General features: G+C 42.1%; 1 protein-coding gene and 5 non-coding genes across 6 annotated transcripts; all 6 read right to left on the reverse strand.

Annotated features, from left to right (window-relative positions):
- Positions 1-1,561: 1,561 nt before the first annotated feature.
- Positions 1,562-8,868, reverse strand: rpl17.S (ribosomal protein L17 S homeolog). Its single transcript, NM_001093152.1, is given in 7 exon segments — positions 1,562-1,640; positions 2,594-2,785; positions 4,075-4,173; positions 4,504-4,638; positions 7,979-8,019; positions 8,104-8,157; positions 8,860-8,868. Coding segments are annotated over 6 exon segments (555 nt in total). The 5' UTR covers positions 8,144-8,157; positions 8,860-8,868; the 3' UTR covers positions 1,562-1,592.
- Positions 1,806-1,872, reverse strand: LOC121399612. The gene has a single exon (XR_005965213.1). It is a non-coding gene; the product is annotated as a small nucleolar RNA SNORD58 (small nucleolar RNA).
- LOC121399568 lies at positions 3,148-3,214 on the reverse strand. Its single transcript, XR_005965139.1, has one exon. It is a non-coding gene; the product is annotated as a small nucleolar RNA SNORD58 (small nucleolar RNA).
- Positions 4,374-4,441, reverse strand: LOC121399611. Its single transcript, XR_005965212.1, has one exon. It is a non-coding gene; the product is annotated as a small nucleolar RNA SNORD58 (small nucleolar RNA).
- On the reverse strand, positions 7,847-7,918 carry LOC121399570. Its single transcript, XR_005965141.1, has one exon. It is a non-coding gene; the product is annotated as a small nucleolar RNA SNORD58 (small nucleolar RNA).
- On the reverse strand, positions 8,228-8,299 carry LOC121399569. Its single transcript, XR_005965140.1, has one exon. It is a non-coding gene; the product is annotated as a small nucleolar RNA SNORD58 (small nucleolar RNA).
- Positions 8,869-22,214: the final 13,346 nt, after the last annotated feature.

Here is a 22,214-nt window from a genome sequence, read left to right on the forward strand (position 1 = left end):
CATTATTGGCAACTAAATCAGGGGGGGGGGTCATTAATCCTATACATCCCCTTTAAAGGAGAACGATCCCCTAAAAATAATTTGGCTAAAATACCGTATTTAAATACTGAACTTATTGCACGAGGCTAAAGTTCCAGCTTGTCAATAGCAGCAATGATCCAGGACTTCAAACTTGTCACAGGGGGTCACCATCTTGGAAAGTGTCTGTGACACTCACATGCTCAGTGGGCTCTGATTGGCTGTTGAGAAGCTAAGCTTAGGGCTCGTCACTAATTATCCAGCAGAAAATGAGCTTCCCTGGCTGTAATATAAGCTGATGCTACAGGTTTGCTGATTATTCAATTCTGATGCTAATTGCACTGGTTTCTGTGCTGCCATGTAGTAATTATGTGTATTAATTACTAATCAGCCTTATATTGTGACATTTCTATTCTATGTGTACTGTATATTGTGAGTGGCTCCCTAAGCTCAGTAAGTGACAGCAGCACAGAGCATGTGCAGTGAATCAGCAGAAAAGAAGATGGGGAGCTACTGGGGCATCTTTGGAGACACAGATCTTTATTGCTAAAGGGCTGTGGTTGCCTTGGGCTGGTACAGAAGCACAAAACATCATGTACAACATTTCTAGGTACTTTAGTTAAGCTTTAGTTCTCATTTAACATTGGAGACAAAACTAGTGATGATTCCCTAACAACGAATGCAATCTTGGCTTTTATTTTCTAGGGTGCTGGCGACTGTTCAAATCCATTTGCTTTCTATGGGCAACATCACTGGGTCTGTAATGTTTATATGCTCGTTTGTGCCTCGAAACAGTCCATTGCAGCGATAGGAGACTCAATTGGAGACTCAATTATATACCACCTCCAGCTCATGGCTTCCCACGTTAAGGACATCACCCAATTACACGTGGCCTTTATTAAGTCCCTGCTGGAGTAAAAGCATTATAGATTGAGTCTTTTTGTTAAGTTTTTTCCAGAATTCAAATGCTCTGCAGAGAGTGGAATGCCGGTGTTAAGTACTAAACATTCAGCAAAGTCTGTGGTCACAGCTCAAACAAGGGAGTCTTTGGCCACTAAAATGTAAAAAAGGAAGTGGAACTCCAGCAGTTTTACTGCAAAAACCTTTATTCCGAGTAGCGGCACAACATGTTTCAGGTACAATACCCCATACACTTGATAAAGGGTACCCGAAACAAGTAGTGTTGCCACTACTCAGAATAAAAAAATTTTGCAGTAAAACTGCTGGAGTTCCATTTCCTTTTTCTTAAATTTTGGATTTCACTAAGCAGTTGCAGCACAGAGCAGCCATAAAGGAATTGGACATAACCCTATTGATATTTGTACTGGTCACCATCCCTTCCTTCTATTTGAGTCTTTGGCCACGATTAATTGCATATTATACACATCATATGGCCCTACAGAGTAATCAAAACTAAGGCCTTTGAAACCGCTGTTAAGATTAACCTCACAGGAAGGCACAGATTAATTTTTGCGCTCTACCAGTCGAGCAAGCAAACTGGCAACTCATGAGTTAAAAAATGAGGCACAGAAGCAAATATACATTTTTGGGAGCTTTATTTCTGTACAGGTATTTTATTCCCGAGCCATAAGTTTCTGCTTTTTCAGCTTCTTCTGAGAGATCTAAAAAGAAGAAATTAAAATGTCACTTTCAGTGAAATACAAATTCCGGTCTGTTTTCTATTCACACATAACCCATATTATATACACGGGGCACAATACAGCCAATATCATCCCCAACAGTAATAATATAAAACAGCATAAACATATCAGTGGGGAACAGTATAAGTGGCTCAGAATAAAGGTTGGTTTCATGTTTAAATCCAAAGGTGTCCTAAGATAGTCATCATTGCCACCATTACAAATAAAATACAGAAACATGGCTACTATATATGTGCAGCTTTAGAAGGACAGTTCCGTGTAAAAATAAAAAAACTGGGTAAATGGATAGGCTGTGCAAAATAAAAAAAATTCTAATATAGTCAAAAATGTAATGTATAAAGGCTGGAGTGACTGGATGTGTAACATAATAGACAGAACACTACTTCCTGCTTTTCAGCTCTCTGAGTTAATCAGTGACTATAAGGGGGGCCAGAACTGTTCAGTGAGTTTGTAATTGATCCATAGCATTCAGCTCAGATTCAAAAGCAACAGTTATGACCCATGTGGCCCCCCTAAAGTCACCGATTGGTTACTGTCTGGTAACCAGTGCAAACAAAGCTGAAAAGCAGGAAGTAGTGTTCTGGCTATTATGTTAGACATCCAGTCACTCCAGCCTTTATACATTACATTTCTGGCTAACTAAATTAGAAAGTTTTTTTTTGCAAAGCCCATTTACCCAGTTTTCCTTTAAAAGTGTCTACCAGTCTATGATATATGTGCAGAGAATCAAAAAGCTTATGTTAGCTGGGCACCAAAATGCTTGCACATGTCACATTCCCTGGAGGTAGTCGGGGAAGGTTTGTTTCTGGGCACAGTTCCTGCTCCTCTATAAATTACTCTATTGTATCACAGATGGCCTTGTACTTTAATATTTTCACTTTTAACTCCTGCGGCGGTTCTGTAAGTTATATTACCTTTTTCTTTTGAGCAACTTCCTCCTCAGGTTTGGGGACAATCTGTTCCTTCTCAGTAAGGATCATTTCGATGTGACACGGGGAGCTCATGTAGGGGTTGATGCGACCATGAGCGCGGTAGGTACGTCTGCGCATCTTGGGGGCCTTATTCACCTGGATGTGCTCAATGACCAAGGAATCAACATCCAAACCCTAGGGAAGATGAAGAAATTTAGTCACACTGGAGCTCACGTATCAACGCTGGGCAAGTTTGCCCATGGGCAGTTACCTATAGCAACCAATCAGTGATTAGCTTTTTGAAACCAGCTGCAAGTAGAACAATGAATGCAGAAATCAGATTGTTGCCGTGGGTTAATGCCCATGAGCAAATTTGCCCAGTGTAGATAAATGAGCCCTACTAGGTCAACTCAAACCACAGGAAAACACAAGTAATAGTTATTTCTGTGCATTCTCACAAACATTTAATCTTGGGAGAATAAGCGCTCAGACATGGAATACATCAAGAATGTTTTATTTACACAGAAATATTATATTTAGGTGTATTAGGAAAATAAGTGGCTCAGAATAAAGGTTGGTTTCATGTTTGATTCCAAAGGTGTCCTAAGATAGTCATCATTGCCACCATTTAATGTTTGTACATTGTTATTGCGGCTATTACAAACTCTTTCCAATTGACATGTCAATATATGTACATGCAAGCAGTAAATGTTACATGTTTTCCCTTCCCAAATATTATTGCAACAGAGGCTTAAAGGATAAGTTAACCTTTAAAAGAAGTGAATGTAAAATTGATAAGGGGGCTAGTCTAAGCACTTCTGTAATGTACATTCATTATTTTCTTTTTTTTGCACCCCCCAAATATATTAAAGGAAATATGTACTGTTAATATGAATGAAGTTTGTTACAACAGCTCCACCTGCTGGTCAGTTTCCCACCAGTCTGACCACCAAGTAGTCAAGGAAGTTGTCAGGAGAAAGAAAGAGGCTGCTCTGATGTTCTTCTGCTTAGGAATAAAATTAGAAACATTTCTCACATCTTTCCTAAGTAGAAGAACATCAGTTCAGCCTCTTTCTTTCTCCTGACAACTTCCTTGACTACTTGGTGGTCAGACTGGTGGGAAACTGACCAGCAGGTGGCGCTGTTGGAACAAAATTCATTCATATTAACAGTACATGTATCCCTTAATATCTTGGGAAAAGAAATTAATATAAATTGCAACGGTGCTTAGAATAGCACCCTCATCAATTTTACATTCTTATTTTAAAGGTTTACTTATCCTTAAAATAGAAGTTACGGGTGTCCTGTGTCTAAGGGTGAAAACCTTTGCAGTTAAGACGGACAGAACTGCATGCAATCATGCATACTTTAAAAATATCTAAAACGTGGTACTAGGACCAATTTCACACCAACAGGCTTTGTAGTCTACTTTGAACAAAGTTAGAAAGTAGGAACACAGCCCTAGCATTACAATAGTTCCATACCTTAACCTCTGCATTGCTTTCGGCATTTTTCAGCATGTGCAGGAGGAAGTTTGCGCTCTTTTTTGGCCATCGTCCCTGTGTCCAGTCCCACTGCTTAGCCTGTATGTAGAAATGCAATATTCATGAAAATATAATCAAGGTGTTCTGGCAAAGCAGAGGTTACAGCCAGGTGTCCATATAGAGAACAGAGCACCAGGCAATGAGATCAGATCTCTAGGAAGAAGTGGAAGGAATGCATTGGCTGAATACAGATACATTGGCAACAGTCTTTCAAAGCTTAGAGTTGAAGGATAACAAAGGTTGCTCAGAATAAAAAAATTGTTTTCATGGGTTTTCCAAAGGTGTCCTAAGATAGTCATCATTGCAACCAATAATCCTTGTTACAGACCTCCACCCCATCCCACGGTCATTATAAACAATTAAACGTACCTGGGCACACCTTCCAACACCACCATTGTAGCGGCGGAAAGGAACGCACTGCTTCTTCAGGGTGACGTCTTTCAGATATTTGGAGGCTTTACGGATATGCATTCCTTTAATAGCTTGAGCAGTTTCACGAGTGTTCTAGGAAGACAATCAAGTCTGAGAAATCACATCTTCTAAGCCCTTGCTTCCTAAGAGACCAACTACCCAACAATAAAGCAGTTTTGTTGAGAGCATTGAAATCTTAAGTAACACAATGTTGCTTCTAACACAAATACACATTAAAGAAAAAGATTTCTCAAAGTCTAGTTAAAGGATAAGTAAACCTTTAAAATAAGTAAATGTAAAACTGATGAGGGTGCTATTCTAAGCACTTTTGTAATTTTGGCGCTGTTGGAACAAAATTCATTCATATTAACAGTACATGTATCCCTTAATATCTTGGAATAAAAATTAATGAATGCAAATTACAAAAGTGTTTAGAATATCACTCATCAGTTTTACAATTACTTATTTTAAAGGTTTACTTATCCTTTAACAGTCAGATGTTGACATTTAAAACATTCTAACAACTGTAGTCACTATTAACAGGTGACCCGACTGCTGCCTGTTCAACATCTATTCCCAAACCAAGGGGATTAATATGAAACCGTCTCCTTTTGCTACTAACAGCCCCTACTCTTCTGGGAAGGATCCTACTGTTAGACTTAGTGAGTTTGGGCCTGGCTCATAACTAAGTCAGATGTAGCAAATCTCTGCCTGTGAAGAGACACAGGCAAATGATTTGCTCCTATGCTTCCTGATGTATCTCACCAGTATATATTCTGGCACCAAACGTCTGCACCTCTGCCAATATATCTATCAGGCACAACAAAAGTCATAAGCAGAATCTCTGCCAGTCTCTCCCTGCAGACCGAGATCCAATACATCTGACATTAGATTTATCAGAGAATTGGAGCAAACTTTGCATGTTATTTACATTAACCCTGAGCATAGAAGAAACATTCTTTCAGGCTCTTGATTCGGCATGGGACAGTGTTTTTAAAGGAGAATGAAAGCACCAATCCCCCAAGGATTGTTATTCTCCTGTAATAGCCATTATGTTAACTTTAAAACCATTGAAAAATTCATGTATATGTAGTGGATCTCAATTTTACATTCCCTAATTTTAAGTTTCCCCTCATTTTACAGTTTTTTTTGTGGTCCCAACTATATTACGCAGAATATCCCAGATTTTACACCATTTTTTTCTGGTCGCCTGAAAAATGTAAAATGGGGGTTCTACTATACAAGAATGTTGCCTAGAATTTCATTGCATTGTGGAAGAAATCCTTGATTTCCTATCCTGCTTATCCTCTAAAGGGTCTTTTTTTATATATGTAGACCATTAGGTCTTCTATCTTTCACTTTCCTTGTTGCAAATGTCACGTAAGAACAAGCAACAGCAAAGCAGTCCGGTTGCAAGTCCTTACGCTGTGCATACGATGGGACTTTATAATGGAAAGCACCTCTTATAGGAGACCCTCCAGCACATGGGTGACACATTGGCAATGTTTATTTGGGGTTTTTGTGGACATTTTGGGAAGGGTATATACAAGCACACAGATTACATACAGATACACAATGGAGCTACAAAGGGCCATCCTTAAGGGGAACTGTCACAAAAATGATAATTTAATATAAGCTTCCTCATACAGAAGTAAGAAACTTTCTAAATACAATTAAGTTCTGCATTGTTTCTGAAATAATCAAGTTTATCTTCACTATTCCTCTCTCAGCATCTGTTTCTCTTCATTCTCTCTTCATGCAGCAGTTGGGTGTCAGATATTCATTGACAGTTAGATCCAATATATCTTATAGGGAGGCTCCTTTTGCCTAGATGTATTAGAGCTCACTCAATTAAAATCCCCAGATATGTCTCAGAAACGATGCAGAATATTTAATTGAATGTATTTTAGTACTTAAGTTTCTTATTTCAGTTTGTTGAAGCTTATATTAAATTGTCATGATAGTTCCCCTTTAACAACATCAGTTTATGAGACTTTCACTACTAGATTTTTTTTTTTTATAGGAGAAGGAAATTTACAGCACGTTTCGATCGGCTTCAATTCTCTTTAAAATTTTCCAGGGCAGGCTCAGTAGAGTGAAATAGTTAACTTTTTCCTTAAAGTTCAGCTTTTTACTCTAATGCGCATGCTCAGCCACAAGAAGAAAGAAGAGGATCGCTCCGTGGTGCTCACTGGTATAACCCCAGGCCGGTGCAGTTTTCTGCTGATAGGAGCACCGGCCCAGGGTTTCCGGTAAGTCAATAAAATCACTTTGGGGGCTTAAATTTTGCCAACCCCAAGTGTAAAAAACACCTTTCCTTGTCCTTTAAAGAACAGTTCATTGTGAAAATAAAAACTGGGTAAATAGGCTGTGCAAAATAAAAAAATGTTTCTAATATAGTTAGTTAGGCAAAAATGTAATGTATAAAGGCTGGAGTGACTGGACGTGTAACATAATAGCCAGAACACTACTTCCTGCTTTTCAGCTCTCTAACTCTGAGTTAGTCAGTGACTATAAGGGGGGCCACATGGGACATAACTGTTCAGTGAGTTTGCAATTGATCCTCAGCATTCAGCTCAGATTCAAAAGCAACAGATATGAACCACGTGGCCTCCCCCCCTCAAGTCTGGTAACCAATCAGTGGAAAGCAAGAGAGCTGAAAAGCAGGAAGTAGTGTTCTGGCTATTATGTTACACATCCAGTCACTCCAGCCTTTATACATTACATTTTTACCTAACTAACTATATTAGATACACTTTTTTTTATTTTGCACAGACTATTTTCCAGTTTCTATTTTCACACTGAACTGTTCATTTAAAGGACAAGGAAAGGTGTTTTTTTACAACACATTAAAAACATTTATGTTGCACAGCCTATTTAGCCAGTTTTTATTTTTATACTGAACAATTCCTTTAAAGGAACTAAACAGCATAGCATACTTGGCCCCTTCAGCTTATAGGCCATGCAGGATGTTCTGTCCAACTGATATTTTGATGAACATCAACTAGACACCATCAGGCAGGTTTGAGGTCCATATCAAGATCCAATCGTTGGCTTGGGATCCAAGAGATCAGATCACCCCACTATGTTTGTGGCTAAAGATCAGCTTGCTGTGACCATGCCAGCCATATACCCATAGCTTTGCACAACTTCTACTGGAAAACAATTCCAAACAGTCTCACAAAACCCACCCTAAATTAAATTCCCTGATCAGGCGCTGGATCAGGTCTATTCCAACCCAGTCACATGACCACAGCCCCAAAATACATTGCATAATAACAGGGCGAGTGAGATCAACATGGCTGCTCAGAATTCTTGATTTCTTTTCATCTATAAATCTGAAGGTCTCCTAAGAATAACAACATCATTGCAGCCATGACGATCCACCCACCAACACCACAAAACCAAGGCAAAGCTAAACCTACAATCTTACCTTAAAGTGCACCCGAAGATTTGAGCCCCGTGCTTTGCATGCTGTCAGGAATAATAATATTGATGTCAATAGGAATTTACAGACATTTTTACAAGAAAATAAAAGAGTTCTATAGCAATACTTACATTTTGTGGGGTTCTCCGGGTCGAGAGAATAGCGCACCATCGTTCTGAGATTATCTGAAACGTGAAGGGATCGATATTTAGTACAGAACGGATCAATGTCGGAAAGGGAAAGGTATGGGCTGAAACTGCTCAGTTATTACAAGTGTTATTTTCATGGTTTATTTCCAAAGGTGTCCTAAGAGAGTCATCAGCGCAGTTCCAGACAAGACTCGGCTCCCTGGTCTCAATCATTAGAGTGTTTGGCTACAAGACAAGGCTACGCAGCCGGTTATTTGTAGAATGTGGGGGATACAGTCACCTGACAATTGTATTTCTGGGATTGTTTCAATAAACACCCCCAGACTAAAGTGTGGGACAATCTGCAGAACTACAACTCCCAGCATCCTCCTTGTGGTTAAAGGAACAGTGGGAAATGCAGTTTTACAACAGGGAGGCGGAGGCAAATACCTGTTGTGTTAATTACAGGACACTGTCACTAAACAGGAGCCTCCCAGCAATGTATCCCCACAGGAGAGGCACCGGGGAAGCATGGAAGGGAAGCGGCCATTGACAGGTCTCTGTATAGAGCGGCGTCTCCAAGAACCAACAAACCGCTTCCCACCGCGCAGCCAGACGTAATAACGATGACCCCTGTCCTACAAGGCCCAACACATTTTCCCAGATCGAAACGGGCAACGCGAGGGCAAGGATTGCGGAGATAAGAAGCGGATTCTTTCCCAAGCCCGCACCCAGCTACGGCAGCCATGTCTCACTCACCTCAGGCCGCGCAGGAAGAGGGAAAGCAAAGCATTCTGGGAGCGGTATCACAGGCTAAAGTCTCGCGAGATAGACGGCGAGGTTTTGCTTCCTGTTACTTATGTGGCGGACATGTTGCCAACCACAGCTGCCTGCCAACCAATATCTCTAATTACAATTATTCACCTGTAAAATGGATTGCGGCTCAGTTCGTCTGCTGCATAAACTAAAATCAATAAAGCAACCCCTTAAGAAGAAAATAAAAGATACAGACGCTAAATGTTCTGGACTTTTTTTTTTGTACAAGTAGATTTTAAACCGGAAGTCAGTCTGTAAGGTAGATATTGTCACACCTGGTGGGAAAATAGTGTTTCCACCACCCCATCTATAAAACAAATGCTCTGTAAGACTACAAATGTATTGTTATTGCTACTTTTATTACTCATCTTTCTATTCAGGCCTCTCCTATTCATATTCCAGTCTCTTATTCAAATAAATGCATGGTTGCTAGGGGAATTTGGACCCTAGCAACCAGATGGCTGAAATTGCAAACTGGAGAGCTGCTGAATAAAAAGCTAAATAACTCAAAAAATACAAAAAATTAAAACCAATTGCAAATTGTCTCAGTATATCACTCTCTACATTATACAATGAGTTATCTCAAAGATAAACAATCCCTTTAGGGCTTTTACAGACAAACGGTTGTAGCTGCGCTCCCCTGGGTTCCGTTTTTATGCGTTCAGCCGCAGTGGAGCGCAGGAATAGACGCATTCCGTTTTTTTCAATGGGGTGTACTCACACAGGCGCATGTAGGCGCCAAACGCAGGTTGAAACGCAACATGCTGCATTTTTCCTGCATTCAGTGCCTACACTCACCTATGTGAGTACAGCCCCATTGAAAAAAATGCGTCTATTCCTGCGCTCCCCTGCGGCTGAACGCATTGAAAAAAAACCCGTCCAATCAAGTTCAACCTTTTAACTTTTTTTTTTAAAGTGCCTAACTGCTAGTTGATCCAGAGGTAGGGTTGCCACCTTTTCTGGAAAAAAATACCGGCCTTCCTATATTTTAACTTTTTTCCCTATTAATAACATTGGGATTAGCCATCACTTTTACCGGCCAGTCCAGTATAATACCGGCCAGGTGGCAACCCTATCCAGAGGTTGCTGGTGTAATTTGAACCCTAGCAACCATATGGGCAGATTTGCAAACTGGAGAGCTGCTGAATAAAAAGCTAAGGTGAACAACCCCTTTAAGCATTCGTTTTAAAAAATATTACCTGTCAGGCTTAACAGTTTTCCTCTGTGTATGATGTGCAAATGCTACAGACCACAGCAACCAGATTGTGTTAAATCGGCCATGTCACTGTGCCCACACACTACTTATGCCCAGCATGTCAATGGCCAAATCAGGGCCGGATCCGCTTGTATGGTGACCTCTCCAATTAAAAAAGTCTGACCATGTATGCTCAACTTAAAGGAGAACTAAGCCCCCTTGCTAATAAAAACCCTTCCACTCCCTGCTCCCCACCCCCCCGCACAGGAGTTAACACAAGTAAATGGCCCAAAGCCTGTAATTACCCCTCGTTGCAGAGTCAGCACAGTGGAGCTCACGGGGGCCATCTTCAGCGCTTCGGTAATCTTCAGTAAGTAAGCACCCTATCGGCGCATTCGTGGTTGGAGCATTTTTCCGGTTTGATACAACTGTACATGCGCCGAAGATTACCAAAGCGCGGGAAGATCGTGAGCTCTGCTCGTCTGACTCTGCACTGAGGGGTAATTACCGGCTTTGGGGCATTTTACTACTATGCGGGGGGAGCAGGGAGGGGGGACAATGGAGTGTAGGGGGTAGGGTTTTTTATTAGCAAGGGGGTTTAGTTCTCCTTTAAGGGCAGAACTATAACAAAGCCATAGAATTTAGGCTCCTCAACATTTGCCTTAAAGGAGAATTCAACCTGTAACATAAAACCCCCCCTATGTAGACCTCCCTCCCCCCCCAGCCTAGTTGCCCCCCCCCAGGCAAATGCCCCTAACTTTTTACTTACCCCTCGATGCAGATTCTGTTTAACGGAGAAAAGAAGATGGCTGCCGTGAACTCCCGAGGATTTTCCATACCTTTTACCAGCTTAGTTGCCCTTCTCTGTACCCTCTCTAATACAATAATGTCCTGTTTGAGTGATGGAGACCAAAACTGTACGGCATATTCTAGATGGGGCCTTACCAGTGCTCTATACAGTGGAAGAATGACCCCCTCCTCCCGTGACTCTATGCCCCTTTTAATACAACTCAATTGGAAAGTTCATTAGAATGATATTGGGGGGGGGGTTGATATATATTTATATATATTTATTTATATTTACACTTTTATGTTTACTATGTTACATTCATTAATTATTTATTTAGCAGGGTTTTTTTTTTTTAATTTTTACACCTCCATATACTTTTTTCACAATTTCACCAGTTTCGCTCCAGTTTTCTGAATCTGGGGCCATTAATTAATAAAGCCTAACTTACAGCATTATTAAATTAGGGTTGCCACCGAGCTGATGCTAGTTGATACTAATCTTTAAAAGACAATATACAGAGAAAGCAGCATGGATTCCTTCTGAGCAAAGGTGTATATCGCTTGTGTCAGTGAAAGACATTTTTGATGAAGGGAAGGGTTCCCCCATGAAATGTTGAATACTTTTGACATCTGCGGCCAGTGGTTTAACTAGATGTAACTGGGTCCCACTGCAAATTAAATTTAGGGCCCTAAAACATTTGAATGTTGACCTGTTCTAACTTTTTGTCATTTTGCAACCTGCCACAAGATGGCAGCAGTTTGCTATTTCTATAGGTTCTTTTATTTACTTCCCACTGGGTTGCAGTTTAAACAGCTAGATTAATCTCAGCTGCCATAAAGCAGGACAGGACTGCTGCTTACAATGGGGATCAGATAGGATCTGTGCAGCCACTGGGACAGAATGTTCTGTTATACAGATAGCTAGAATCTCAGCTGCCATAAAGCAGGACAGGACTGCTGCTTACAATGGGGATCAGATAGGATCTGTGCAGCCACTGGGACAGAATGTTCTGTTATACAGATAGCTAGAATCTCTGCCATAAAGCAGGACAGAACTGCTTCTTACAATGGGGATCAGATAGGATCTGTGCAGCCACTGGGACAGAATGTTCTGTTATACAGATAGCTAGAATCTCAGCTGCCATAAAGCAGGACAGGACTGTTGCTTACAATGGGGATCAGATAGGATCTGTGCAGCCACTGGGACAGAATGTTCTGTTATACAGATAGCTAGAATCTCAGCTGCCATAAAGCAGGACAGGACTGCTGCTTACAATGGGGATCAGATAGGATCTGTGCAGCCACTGGGACAGAATGCTCTGTTATACAGATAGCTAGAATCTCAGCTGCCATAAAGCAGGACAGGACTGCTGCTTACAATGGGGATCAGATAGGATCTGTGCAGCCACTGGGACAGAATGTTCTGTTATACAGATAGCTAGCATTTTGTAGTCATGTGCAGGTCAGGTCAGGGAAGACTCAACCCACACCAGACCCTAACCCACAAAATGTTGCCATTACAGGATCCGCACCCAGCTCGGAGGAGAGTTGGTAGCAGTTTGCAGTAGTCTAGGCAGGAAAGGAAAAAAGACATGGATAAATGTTGTAGCAGTATATAGTTAATTATTGTGATTTAAGAAGTGAAGAGATAAAGATTACCCCTGGTGCTGAAAGGTGGCCATACACGGGCCGATAAAAGCTGCCGACAGACCGAGTCGGCAGCTTATGGCCCATGTATGGGGCCCCCAACGGGCTTCCCCGATCGAGATCTGGCCAAAAGTTGGCCAGATCTCGATGGGATGGGACAAAAAATCCAGTCGGATCGCGGCCGCATCTGTTCGTTGATGCGTTCCTGTGATCCGACCGCCCGTTCCCATTCGTTAGGATCTGATCCTTGGGCCCTGGGGCCCACAATCGGGTCAGCCCAGCGCCGTTTCTGGGGAAGGAGCCGCCTGAGGCGACTCCTGCAATGCCACGGTTGCCACCCCCCGCACCGACTTACCTGTCGGCGAGGGGAGGCAGGAACACGATTGCGGAGAGCGCAATTGCGCTCTCTCGCAATAGCGCAGCCGAATTTCCGGTTTAAAAACCGGAAATTCGGCTCTTAAAGGTGCAGGAGCGGCTTTTTGCCGCCCCTGGAATCCTGTCTGGCGCTGCCGCCTGAGGCGAGCGGCTCAGCTCGCCTCATTGGCGGAGCGCCCCTGGGTCAGCCCGATATTGCCCACCTCAAGGTGGGCATATCGGAGAGAGATCCGCTTGTTTGGCGACATTGCCAAACGAGCAGATCTCTCCGTGTATGGCTACCTTTAGCCATGCCATGAGTAGTAAAGGTAAAAGGAGAAACAAGGGAGATTGATTAGATCAGTTTGCAGATGGGGTACTGCAAGTGACAAAGCTATCAATACCATTTGGTTACTTTTTGATGATTGACTTTTTTTTTAATCTGCCAGAAAAATCACTTGTGTTTTGGAATAACAATTGTCCCGAGAGGCTAAACTTGCACCAGTGTTTCGGTTGGTTAGATGTAATGATTGGATGACCTTCTGGCTATAAAGTGGAACCAGCTATAAACTCACCATGTTTTGTTCCTTTACTCCCATCTCTGCTGGTAACGGGGTCAGACCTGACCTTACATCAACTCACAGAGCACAGACTTCAAAGCCAGCCTGGCATCTATTATTTAAGATCCTCGCTACTTATGCTTATGGCATTGCCGGACCTCAAAGACATTCATTGATTTGGGCACGGTTAGCACTGGGTTCCTGACACTTTCCTTTTCTTTTTGTATACATCACATCACACAGGTATGGGATCCGTTATCTGGAAACTCATTATCCAGAAAGTTCTGAATTATGGAAGGAACATCTCCCATCAACTCAGTGAAACTGTTGGGGTTATAAAATAGGTGCAGATTTTGCTCAGGCCTTGTTATCTCTAGTAACCAACAGACACTTAGTTTTGCTGCTTATAACTGGGTAAACTTATCTCTTATGTCTCATGATGCACAAGGCTGGATACAGGTGCACATTGGTCCCACACCTGGATCTGTATGTCATCTATGTATTGCCTGTTGCCTCATAATCCAATATACCCAGGACTTCTTACTATCCCTCCCATTGATGGTCCTAGGGGCATCGTCCCCAATATACACAGTCATTTTGACTTGTGAGGTTGGCTCACTATGATATGAGCTACAGGGGTGCAGGCTTAAAGCCAGTTAGGAGGATATTTGGGGTGAGTGATTATTTGTGCCCTGGGTACCCCTGGTTGAGTCCTGCGCAGGTCCATTTTTTGGGCCCCGACCCATACCCGCAACCTGCAATCCGCAAACCACACCCGCAACCCGCATTCTTACCCGCTTGGACCCGCAACCCGACCCGCAATTACCTTCTCTGCAACCCGGACCCGCGACCCGCTGACCATCAAGAATCAGGAAGTACAATCATCGGAAGTACATATGATCAGAAAAAAGGGAGTAAAACTGGAAGTGCTGTCATTGTGTACCGGAAATGACATCATCGGAAGTGGACGTGACCAGAAAAAAGGAGCAAATATTTATATTGAGAAGAACCGCAGCCCGACCCGCAACCCGCAAACCCGCAGAACCGCCGACCCACGGGTATACCCGCACCTTGAACTTCAACGAAAAACCCGCATGGTACTGCAGGTTTTTGCGGGTAACCCGCGGGTATCTGCGGGTACCCGACCCGCTGCAGGACTCTAACCCCTGGAACTATAGCAGGGTGACTGTTACCCCAATGTTTCTATATATCTGTAACCTTGTTATGAGCTAAGGGGGCCCAGCCTGAAGGCCAGTTAGGGGGAGATTTGGGGTGAGAGCTTATTTGTACCCTGGGTACCCCTGGAACTATAGCAGGGTGACTGTTACCCCAATGTTTCTATATATCTGTAACCTTGTTATGAGCTAAGGGGGCCCAGCCTGAAGGCCAGTTAGGGGGAGATTTGGGGTGAGTGCTTATTTGTGCCCTGGGTACCCCTGGAACTATAGCAGGGTGACTGTTACCCCAATGTTTCTATATATCTGTAACCTTGTTATGAGCTAAGGGGGCCCAGCCTGAAGACCAGTTAGGGGGAGATTTGGGGTGATGCTTATTTGTGCCCTGGGTACCCCTGGAACTATAGCAGGGTGACTGTTACCCCAATGTTTCTATATATCTGTAACGTTGTTATGAGCTAAGGGGGCCCAGTCTGAAGGTCAGTTAGGGGGAGATTTGGGGTGAGTGCTTATTTGTACCCTGGTTACCCCTGGAACTATAGCAGGGTGACTGTTACCCCAATGTTTCTATATATCTGTAACCTTGTTATGAGCTAAGGGGGCCCAGCCTGAAGGTCAGTTAGGGGGAGATTTGGGGTGAGTGTTTATTTGTACCCTGGAACTATAGCAGGGTGACACCCCAATGTTTCTATATATCTGTAACCTTGTTATGAGCTAAGGGGGCCCAGTCTGAAGGTCAGTTAGGGGGAGATTTGGGGTGAGTGCTTATTTGTGCCCTGGGTACCCCTGGAACTATAGCAGGGTGACTGTTACCCCAATGTTTCTATATATCTGTAACCTTGTTATGAGCTAAGGGGGCCCAGTCTGAAGGCCAGTTAGGGGGAGATTTGGGGTGATGCTTATTTGTGCCCTGGGTACCCCTGGAACTGTATAAAAATAACCATCATAGCCGTATTTTACATATATCTGTAACCTTTTTTAATCTAAGCTTTAAGATCCAAAAATCATAGCCATGTGAAATCATTATATTAATGCCTTATTGGAACAAGTTAGGACTTGCACATATATTAATGGAATTCTTTGGTACAGTAATCTCTAACTCTAACAACTCTCTAGTGTAAGTGTTTGATTGCTGGGAGTTGTTGTTCAGCAACAACCAAGGAGCCAAAAGCTTAAAGTCACTGCTAAGAAAGTGGAATAAATGAATTGCTTGGCATTATACATTTTATGTCGATGGTTATGACAGTATACTTATTTTGCTATAAGATCACTCTCTGTATGGGAATCCCTTGCTCAATTCCATATCACAACCTGATATAATGAGGACAGAAAGGATTTGCATTGGAACGGCAGCACTTTCTCCCTGACAGATCAAATATATCACATCTGTCACTTCATTGTATGAGGGCGACTGTTTTCTTATATATTCTCCACTTTTTATTATTCAGTGGATGAGAATTTTAAACACTTATCTGGATTCTGTAACTTTATAAAATTAATATATACAATATATTGAAGTAAATGTGTCCAGGCTCGTCTCCAAACGATCTGTCGAGGTGCGTGATCATTTAAAAATTCATATGTCTGGTAAGGACCAGCACACAGGCACAGAGGCCCCGGTGTGGACTGAAACATTGAAGTGGTATGTAGAATAAAGACATGAAAGTGAGAAAGTGGTTTTAAACAGTATTTTGGATTCACTCAGGCTTGAGGATAGACCCAGGTGCAGGTAGGGGTTAATTATCCCTTATAATACATGAGTGATACTCAGAGTTCCCTGTATAACTCAGCCTGCAGCCTTGTGCCTTTATATGGTCACAGAACAACCCCTCAGTGACTTCTAATATCCTTATCATTTACAGTAGGGGGTACATTATCCCTTATAATACATGAGTGATACTCAGAGTTCCCTGTATAACTCAGCCTGCAGCCTTGTGCCTTCATATGGTCACAGAACAACCCCTCAGTGACTTCTAATATCCTTATCATTTACAGTAGGGGGTACATTATCCCTTATAATACATGAGTGATACTCAGAGTTCCCTGTATAACTCAGCCTGCAGCCTTGTGCCTTTATATGGTCACAGAACAACCCCTCAGTGACTTCTAATATCCTTATCATTTACAGTAGGGGGTACATTATCCCTTATAATACATGAGTGATACTCAGAGTTCCCTGTATAACTCAGCCTGCAGCCTTGTGCCTTTATATGGTCACAGAACAACCCCTCAGTGACTTCTAATATCCTTATCATTTAAAGTAGGGGGTACATTACTAAATATTTAGTTCTATTGTTCCGTTCCTTCTTGAAGAAGGGCCGGCACTTCACCTGTCGGAAGCCTTTGAATAATCAAGTTTCATATCAGAGGATTTATTTTCCAAGGAGAAATAATAAGAGATAAGATGTAGCCAGTTGTGGAAACATATCCATCTGCAGTGAAGTTTTGCAGGACACAGAGAGCTGAACGTACAACTAGGGATGAGGCAAGTCTCCTGTGAGCGCTCTTTCCCTCGTATCATAGAGCTTTGTCATATATTAAATGTCAGCAGAGGGTGATGCATTTCTGGATCAGATTATTTACTCTCTATTAAGAGCTGACTTTATGTACCATGGGATGCATGTACCCGGGTGTCAGAATTACAGAGTGATCCATTGCCTTAATAATCCCAGGAAGTTATATATTAATACAGGAAGCTGTACTTCCAAACTGGATAATCAGTAACAAATCAGACATAATAACATCTCGGAGTGTGTAGCACTGAGGGGAACAGACATGATATAGGGGGAGATAGAAGCCTGTACTGGGATTTCACTTCATCCAGACTCAAGTAATGAAGATAAAAAAAAACATCTAATTGGTTGAGAGCATGAAGTTGTGGGTAGAGAGTGCCGTACAAGGAAAGAGAGACCAATTGCCCATCCGTAATGTGCATATGTATCCAGGCAGGGCTTTTATTATCAGTAATAAGGTGGTGTTACTGGCTGCTCCCGGTACAATGGGTGTCTCATTGTGATGCTCCTCAAACAGCAGCGACTGCTTCAGAACCATAAGCTTTTAGCTAAGAGAAGCAAATCCAGAGGCGATACAAGAGAAACGTGCCGTTATATCCATGGAAGCAGCCCAGAAGTCAATTAAAACCTTTTATAGTTACACGTGTTTCTCGTTACTTGCCTTTTCAGGGAAGAGACGTTGCATATGTTTTAGGTGCCCTTAGAGATCTAGAAGCTTTAGGCTCAGTGTTATATTCCTAGTAAGAATGAACTGGGTCCCAATCCATAAATGTAGAATATCTTTCATGTAAAACTGGGGAGGGAAGTCGGTTGTTGTTTGTTAAAGGGATCCTGTCATCAGAAAACATGTTTTTTCCAAAACGCATCAGTTAATAGTGCTACTCCAGCAGAATTCTGGACTGAAATCCATTTCTCAAAAGAGCAAACAGATTTTTTTATATTCAATTTTGAAATCTGACATGGGGCTAGACATTTTGTCAATTTCCCAGCTGCCCCTGGTCATGTGACTTGTAGCTGCACTTTAGGAGAGAAATGCTTTCTGGCAGGCTCCTGTTTTTCCTTCTTAATGTAACTGAATGTGTCTCAGTGGGACACGGGTTTTTACTATTGAGTGTTGTTCTTAGATCTACCAGGCAGCTGTTATCTTGTGTTAGGGAGCTGCTATCTGGTTACCTTCCCATTGTTCTTTTGTTTGGCTGCTGGGGGGAAAAAGGGATGGTGATATCACTCCAACTTGCAGTACAGCATTAAAGAGTGACTGAAGTTTATCAGAGCACAAGTCACATGACTGGGGGCAGCTGGGAAATTGACAATATGTCTAACCCCATGTCAGATTTCAAAATTGAATATAAAAAAATCTGTTTGCTCTTTTGAGAATTTCAGTGCAGAATTCTGCTGGAGCAGCACTATTAACTGATTCATTTTGAAAAAATTTTTTTTTCCCATGACAGTATCCCTTTAAAATGTTGTCATTTCATTTATAACCTACCTCAACGAGATAAGGAGTAAGATGACTGTAGGTGCAACTCCACTTGGTGGTCAGACTGGTGGGAAACTGACCAGCAGGTGGCGCTGTTGTAACAAAATTCATTCATATTAACAGTACATGTATCCCTTAATATCTTGGAATGAAAAGAAAATAAATAATGAATGTAAATGACAAAAGTTCTTAGAATAGCCCCCTCATCAATTTTATATTCACTTATTTTAAAGGTTTACTTATCCTTTAACCTGTGTACTGTAAATATATGAAGGGTATTTGCAAATGCTGGTGTTGCTGTCCCTTTAATTCAACAGCATGTGTTCAGAATAACCTCTCTTTAAAAAGGAAAAGTTTCCTCTTTGGCCATTTCGCTGTCTCCTGTTAACGTCCATCCTGGGTGGATTCAATTCATCTCTTTGATGCTTTGTGCTCGGAGATGTTGCGGAAATGAAATAAAATAAACAAGATTTATTAGTGTCTGAAAAGCCTATTTGGGCTGAAAATTTTATTTTTTACAGCTAAATTGTGGCATTATCATTTTATTGAGAGACTCGCGGATACTGGGAAATGAATGTGCGCTCAGAGCTAATACGTTAACTGCATTGTTACCATTTAAACAAGAAACCATGTTATATATATGTATATATTTTATTATATGGCTATTCCACTCTCCTGTGATGGTTGCAACAATTTATTAGCCTGTATTTATGGCAGCGCTGTGCTGTAGGGAGTTGAGAGAAATATGGGCTCTTAACCAATGAATGTGTTTGTAACTTATAATCAACAGCTACCAGGGCCGGATTTACCCTCCTTGCCCCCCTAGGCCCAGCTACTGTGCCGCCCCCCCCCCCCGCACGCATTTTCTGGATGTGAATCTTTTTCCAATCAGGACATTTATGCAAAAGTGGATCAGATGGATCAACTAGCAGTTAGGCTTGTTTGAGATATATCTATATATATTCTCTATATATAGACACCTTTTTATACATAGATGCAGAGAGAGATGTGTTTTGATAAGTTTGTCAATTGTGCTCCAGTGGGCAGCCGCAGCATCAGTTAAATATTTATTATAAAATAAAAAAGTCAAATCTTGGCAGCATCATAATCTTTGTAGTTCCTATTTCTCAGCAGACATTATCCCTTATAATACATGAGTGATACTCCGAGTTCCCTGTATAACTCAACCTGCAGCCTTGTGCCTTTATATGGTCACAGAACAACCCCTCAGTGACTCCTAATATCCTTATCATTTACAGTAGGGGGTACATTATCCCTTATAATACATGAGTGATACTCCAAGTTCCCTGTATAACTCAGCCTGCAGCCTTGTGCCTTTATATGGTCACAGAACAACCCCTCAGTGACTTCTAATATCCTTATTATTTACAGTAGGGGGTACATTTTCCCTTATAATACATGAGTGATACTCAGAGTTCCCTGTATAACTCAGCCTGCAGCCTTGTGCCTTTATATGGTCACAGAACAACCCCTCAGTGACTTCTAATATCCTTATCATTTACAGTAGGGGGTACATTATCCCTTATAATACATGATGATACTCCGAGTTCCCTGTATAACTCAGCCTGCAGCCTTGTACCTTTATATGGTCACAGAACAACCCCTCAGTGACTTCTAATATCCTTATCATTTACAGTAGGGGGTACATTATCCCTTATAATACATGAGTGATACTCAGAGTTCCCTGTATAACTCAGCCTGCAGCCTTGTGCCTTTATATAGTCACAGAACAACCCCTCAGTGACTTCTAATATCCTTATCATTTACAGTAGGGGGTACATTATCCATTATAATACATAAGTGATACTCAGAGTTCCCTGTATAACTCAGCCTGCAGCCTTGTGCCTTTATATGGCCATAGAACCCCCTCAGTGACTTCTAATATCCTTATCATTTACAGTAGGGGGTACATTATCCCTTATAATACAAGAACTGAAATGGTTTTCATTTTGTAGGAAGCAGGAAAGGGACATAAAAAAATCTGTAACAGGTTTAGAAGTTAGAACACTTGTGATTCTGCACCTCCAGCAAATCTGCAAGTTGACTATGACATATTTCTCTACATGGCCGATATACAGCAGATCTGCAGGGGAAATATTAAATGTACATACCAGGAACAGATCACCTTGCTGGGACACACGCAGCACAGCAGAGGCAGCAGCAGCACGAGCACAGAGAGGAGTGGGAGGGGGCGGAGCCACAGCGGGAGATAGGCTGGAGGAGCGGTCCTAAAGCCAGCCGGATCTATCAGGAGCAGCCGACTTACACAAGATGTTAGGGGGCGCCTTCTTGCCGCCCCTAACATCTTGCCGCCCTAGGCCCGGGCCTAGGGGGCCTTTCCCTAAATCCGGGCCTGACAGCTACACAGTAAGGCAGGTTGGAAGAAAAAAGAAGTTTATGCCCATAGGTTACTGAATTTTGCCCCGGATAAGGTAATCCTAATGGTTATATATTTATTAATTCATCTAATTTGCTCTTATTTCTCACATGCTGGATTTGTGTATAGTCCATAGTCATGAAGCAAACAGGATTTCCTGCATGTGTTTAGTTTATGGACTGCAATTGGACGGACCGTCCTGCAGAACTTCTGATTGGTTGGAACCTGCCTAGCAGTGACATGATTTTGTTGCAAATCCAGGCTAGAGACAATTCACAGCAAATTAGATTTTTAGTAGGTTTTATGGAGAATGGCTGTTGGATGGTGGTCAGTAAGCTAGTGTATACCCTAAGGGAAGTAACATAGCACACCCAAACATGTATGAATTCAAACACACAAAAAGGAATGATCTGGGCAGAGAACAGGTGATACTTTCATACTGTAGTGTCTGAGCATAAAGGGGCAGATCCACTAAACGGTGAATTGTAGCCAGCGACGACTTCGCACACATCGCACAACCTCGCCGGGCGCAAATTTGCTACTACTACGCTAATTCACTAATATGCAAAGTCTCAGGCGGCAGCGCCCCCTTGGTTGCCAGAGGTGGCAAAAATGCAGCTCACGGTAACTAAGAGCCAAATTTCTGTTTTTCAACCTGGAAATTGGTTCTCTCTGCACTAGCAATGTGGACCCCCTCCGGCGTGACGTGGACTGCCCCCGACCCCCTCCAGTGCTGAAATGGTGAGTACCGTGGGGAGGAGTGGGGGAGGCAGCAAAAGGAAGGCCGCATCAGGTGGCAAAATTCCTAGGATCGCCCCTGTGCAAAGTTGTGCCCTGGGTGCTGAACGCTGGCGACTTTTCGCTAGTGTTACTTCAGCAGTGCGAGCATTTCATAGCAAAGATGCGCTAGCGTTTGTGCCTAGCGAAAATGTGCTAGTGATCTTGCTCTTAGGTTACATACGGCGGGTAATTTAAAGTTGTATGGAAGTTTTTATTATAAATGTTGGTGCAAATGCTTGAAATTACCACTTTTCATTACACAAGTCCAGGGAACCTTAATAAAGACAAGAGAGTTAATATAATGCCCTACACATGAGCCCACTGTATAATGAATGTTCCATATTTTATAAAATGTCTGGAGAAAACCGGTTACCCCCAAAAAAGTCCAAGTTAGGACTTTTGCAGCC

The sequence above is a fragment of the Xenopus laevis genome, chromosome 1S, assembly GCF_017654675.1.
Source record: "Xenopus laevis strain J_2021 chromosome 1S, Xenopus_laevis_v10.1, whole genome shotgun sequence".
NCBI lineage: Eukaryota > Metazoa > Chordata > Amphibia > Anura > Pipidae > Xenopus > Xenopus laevis.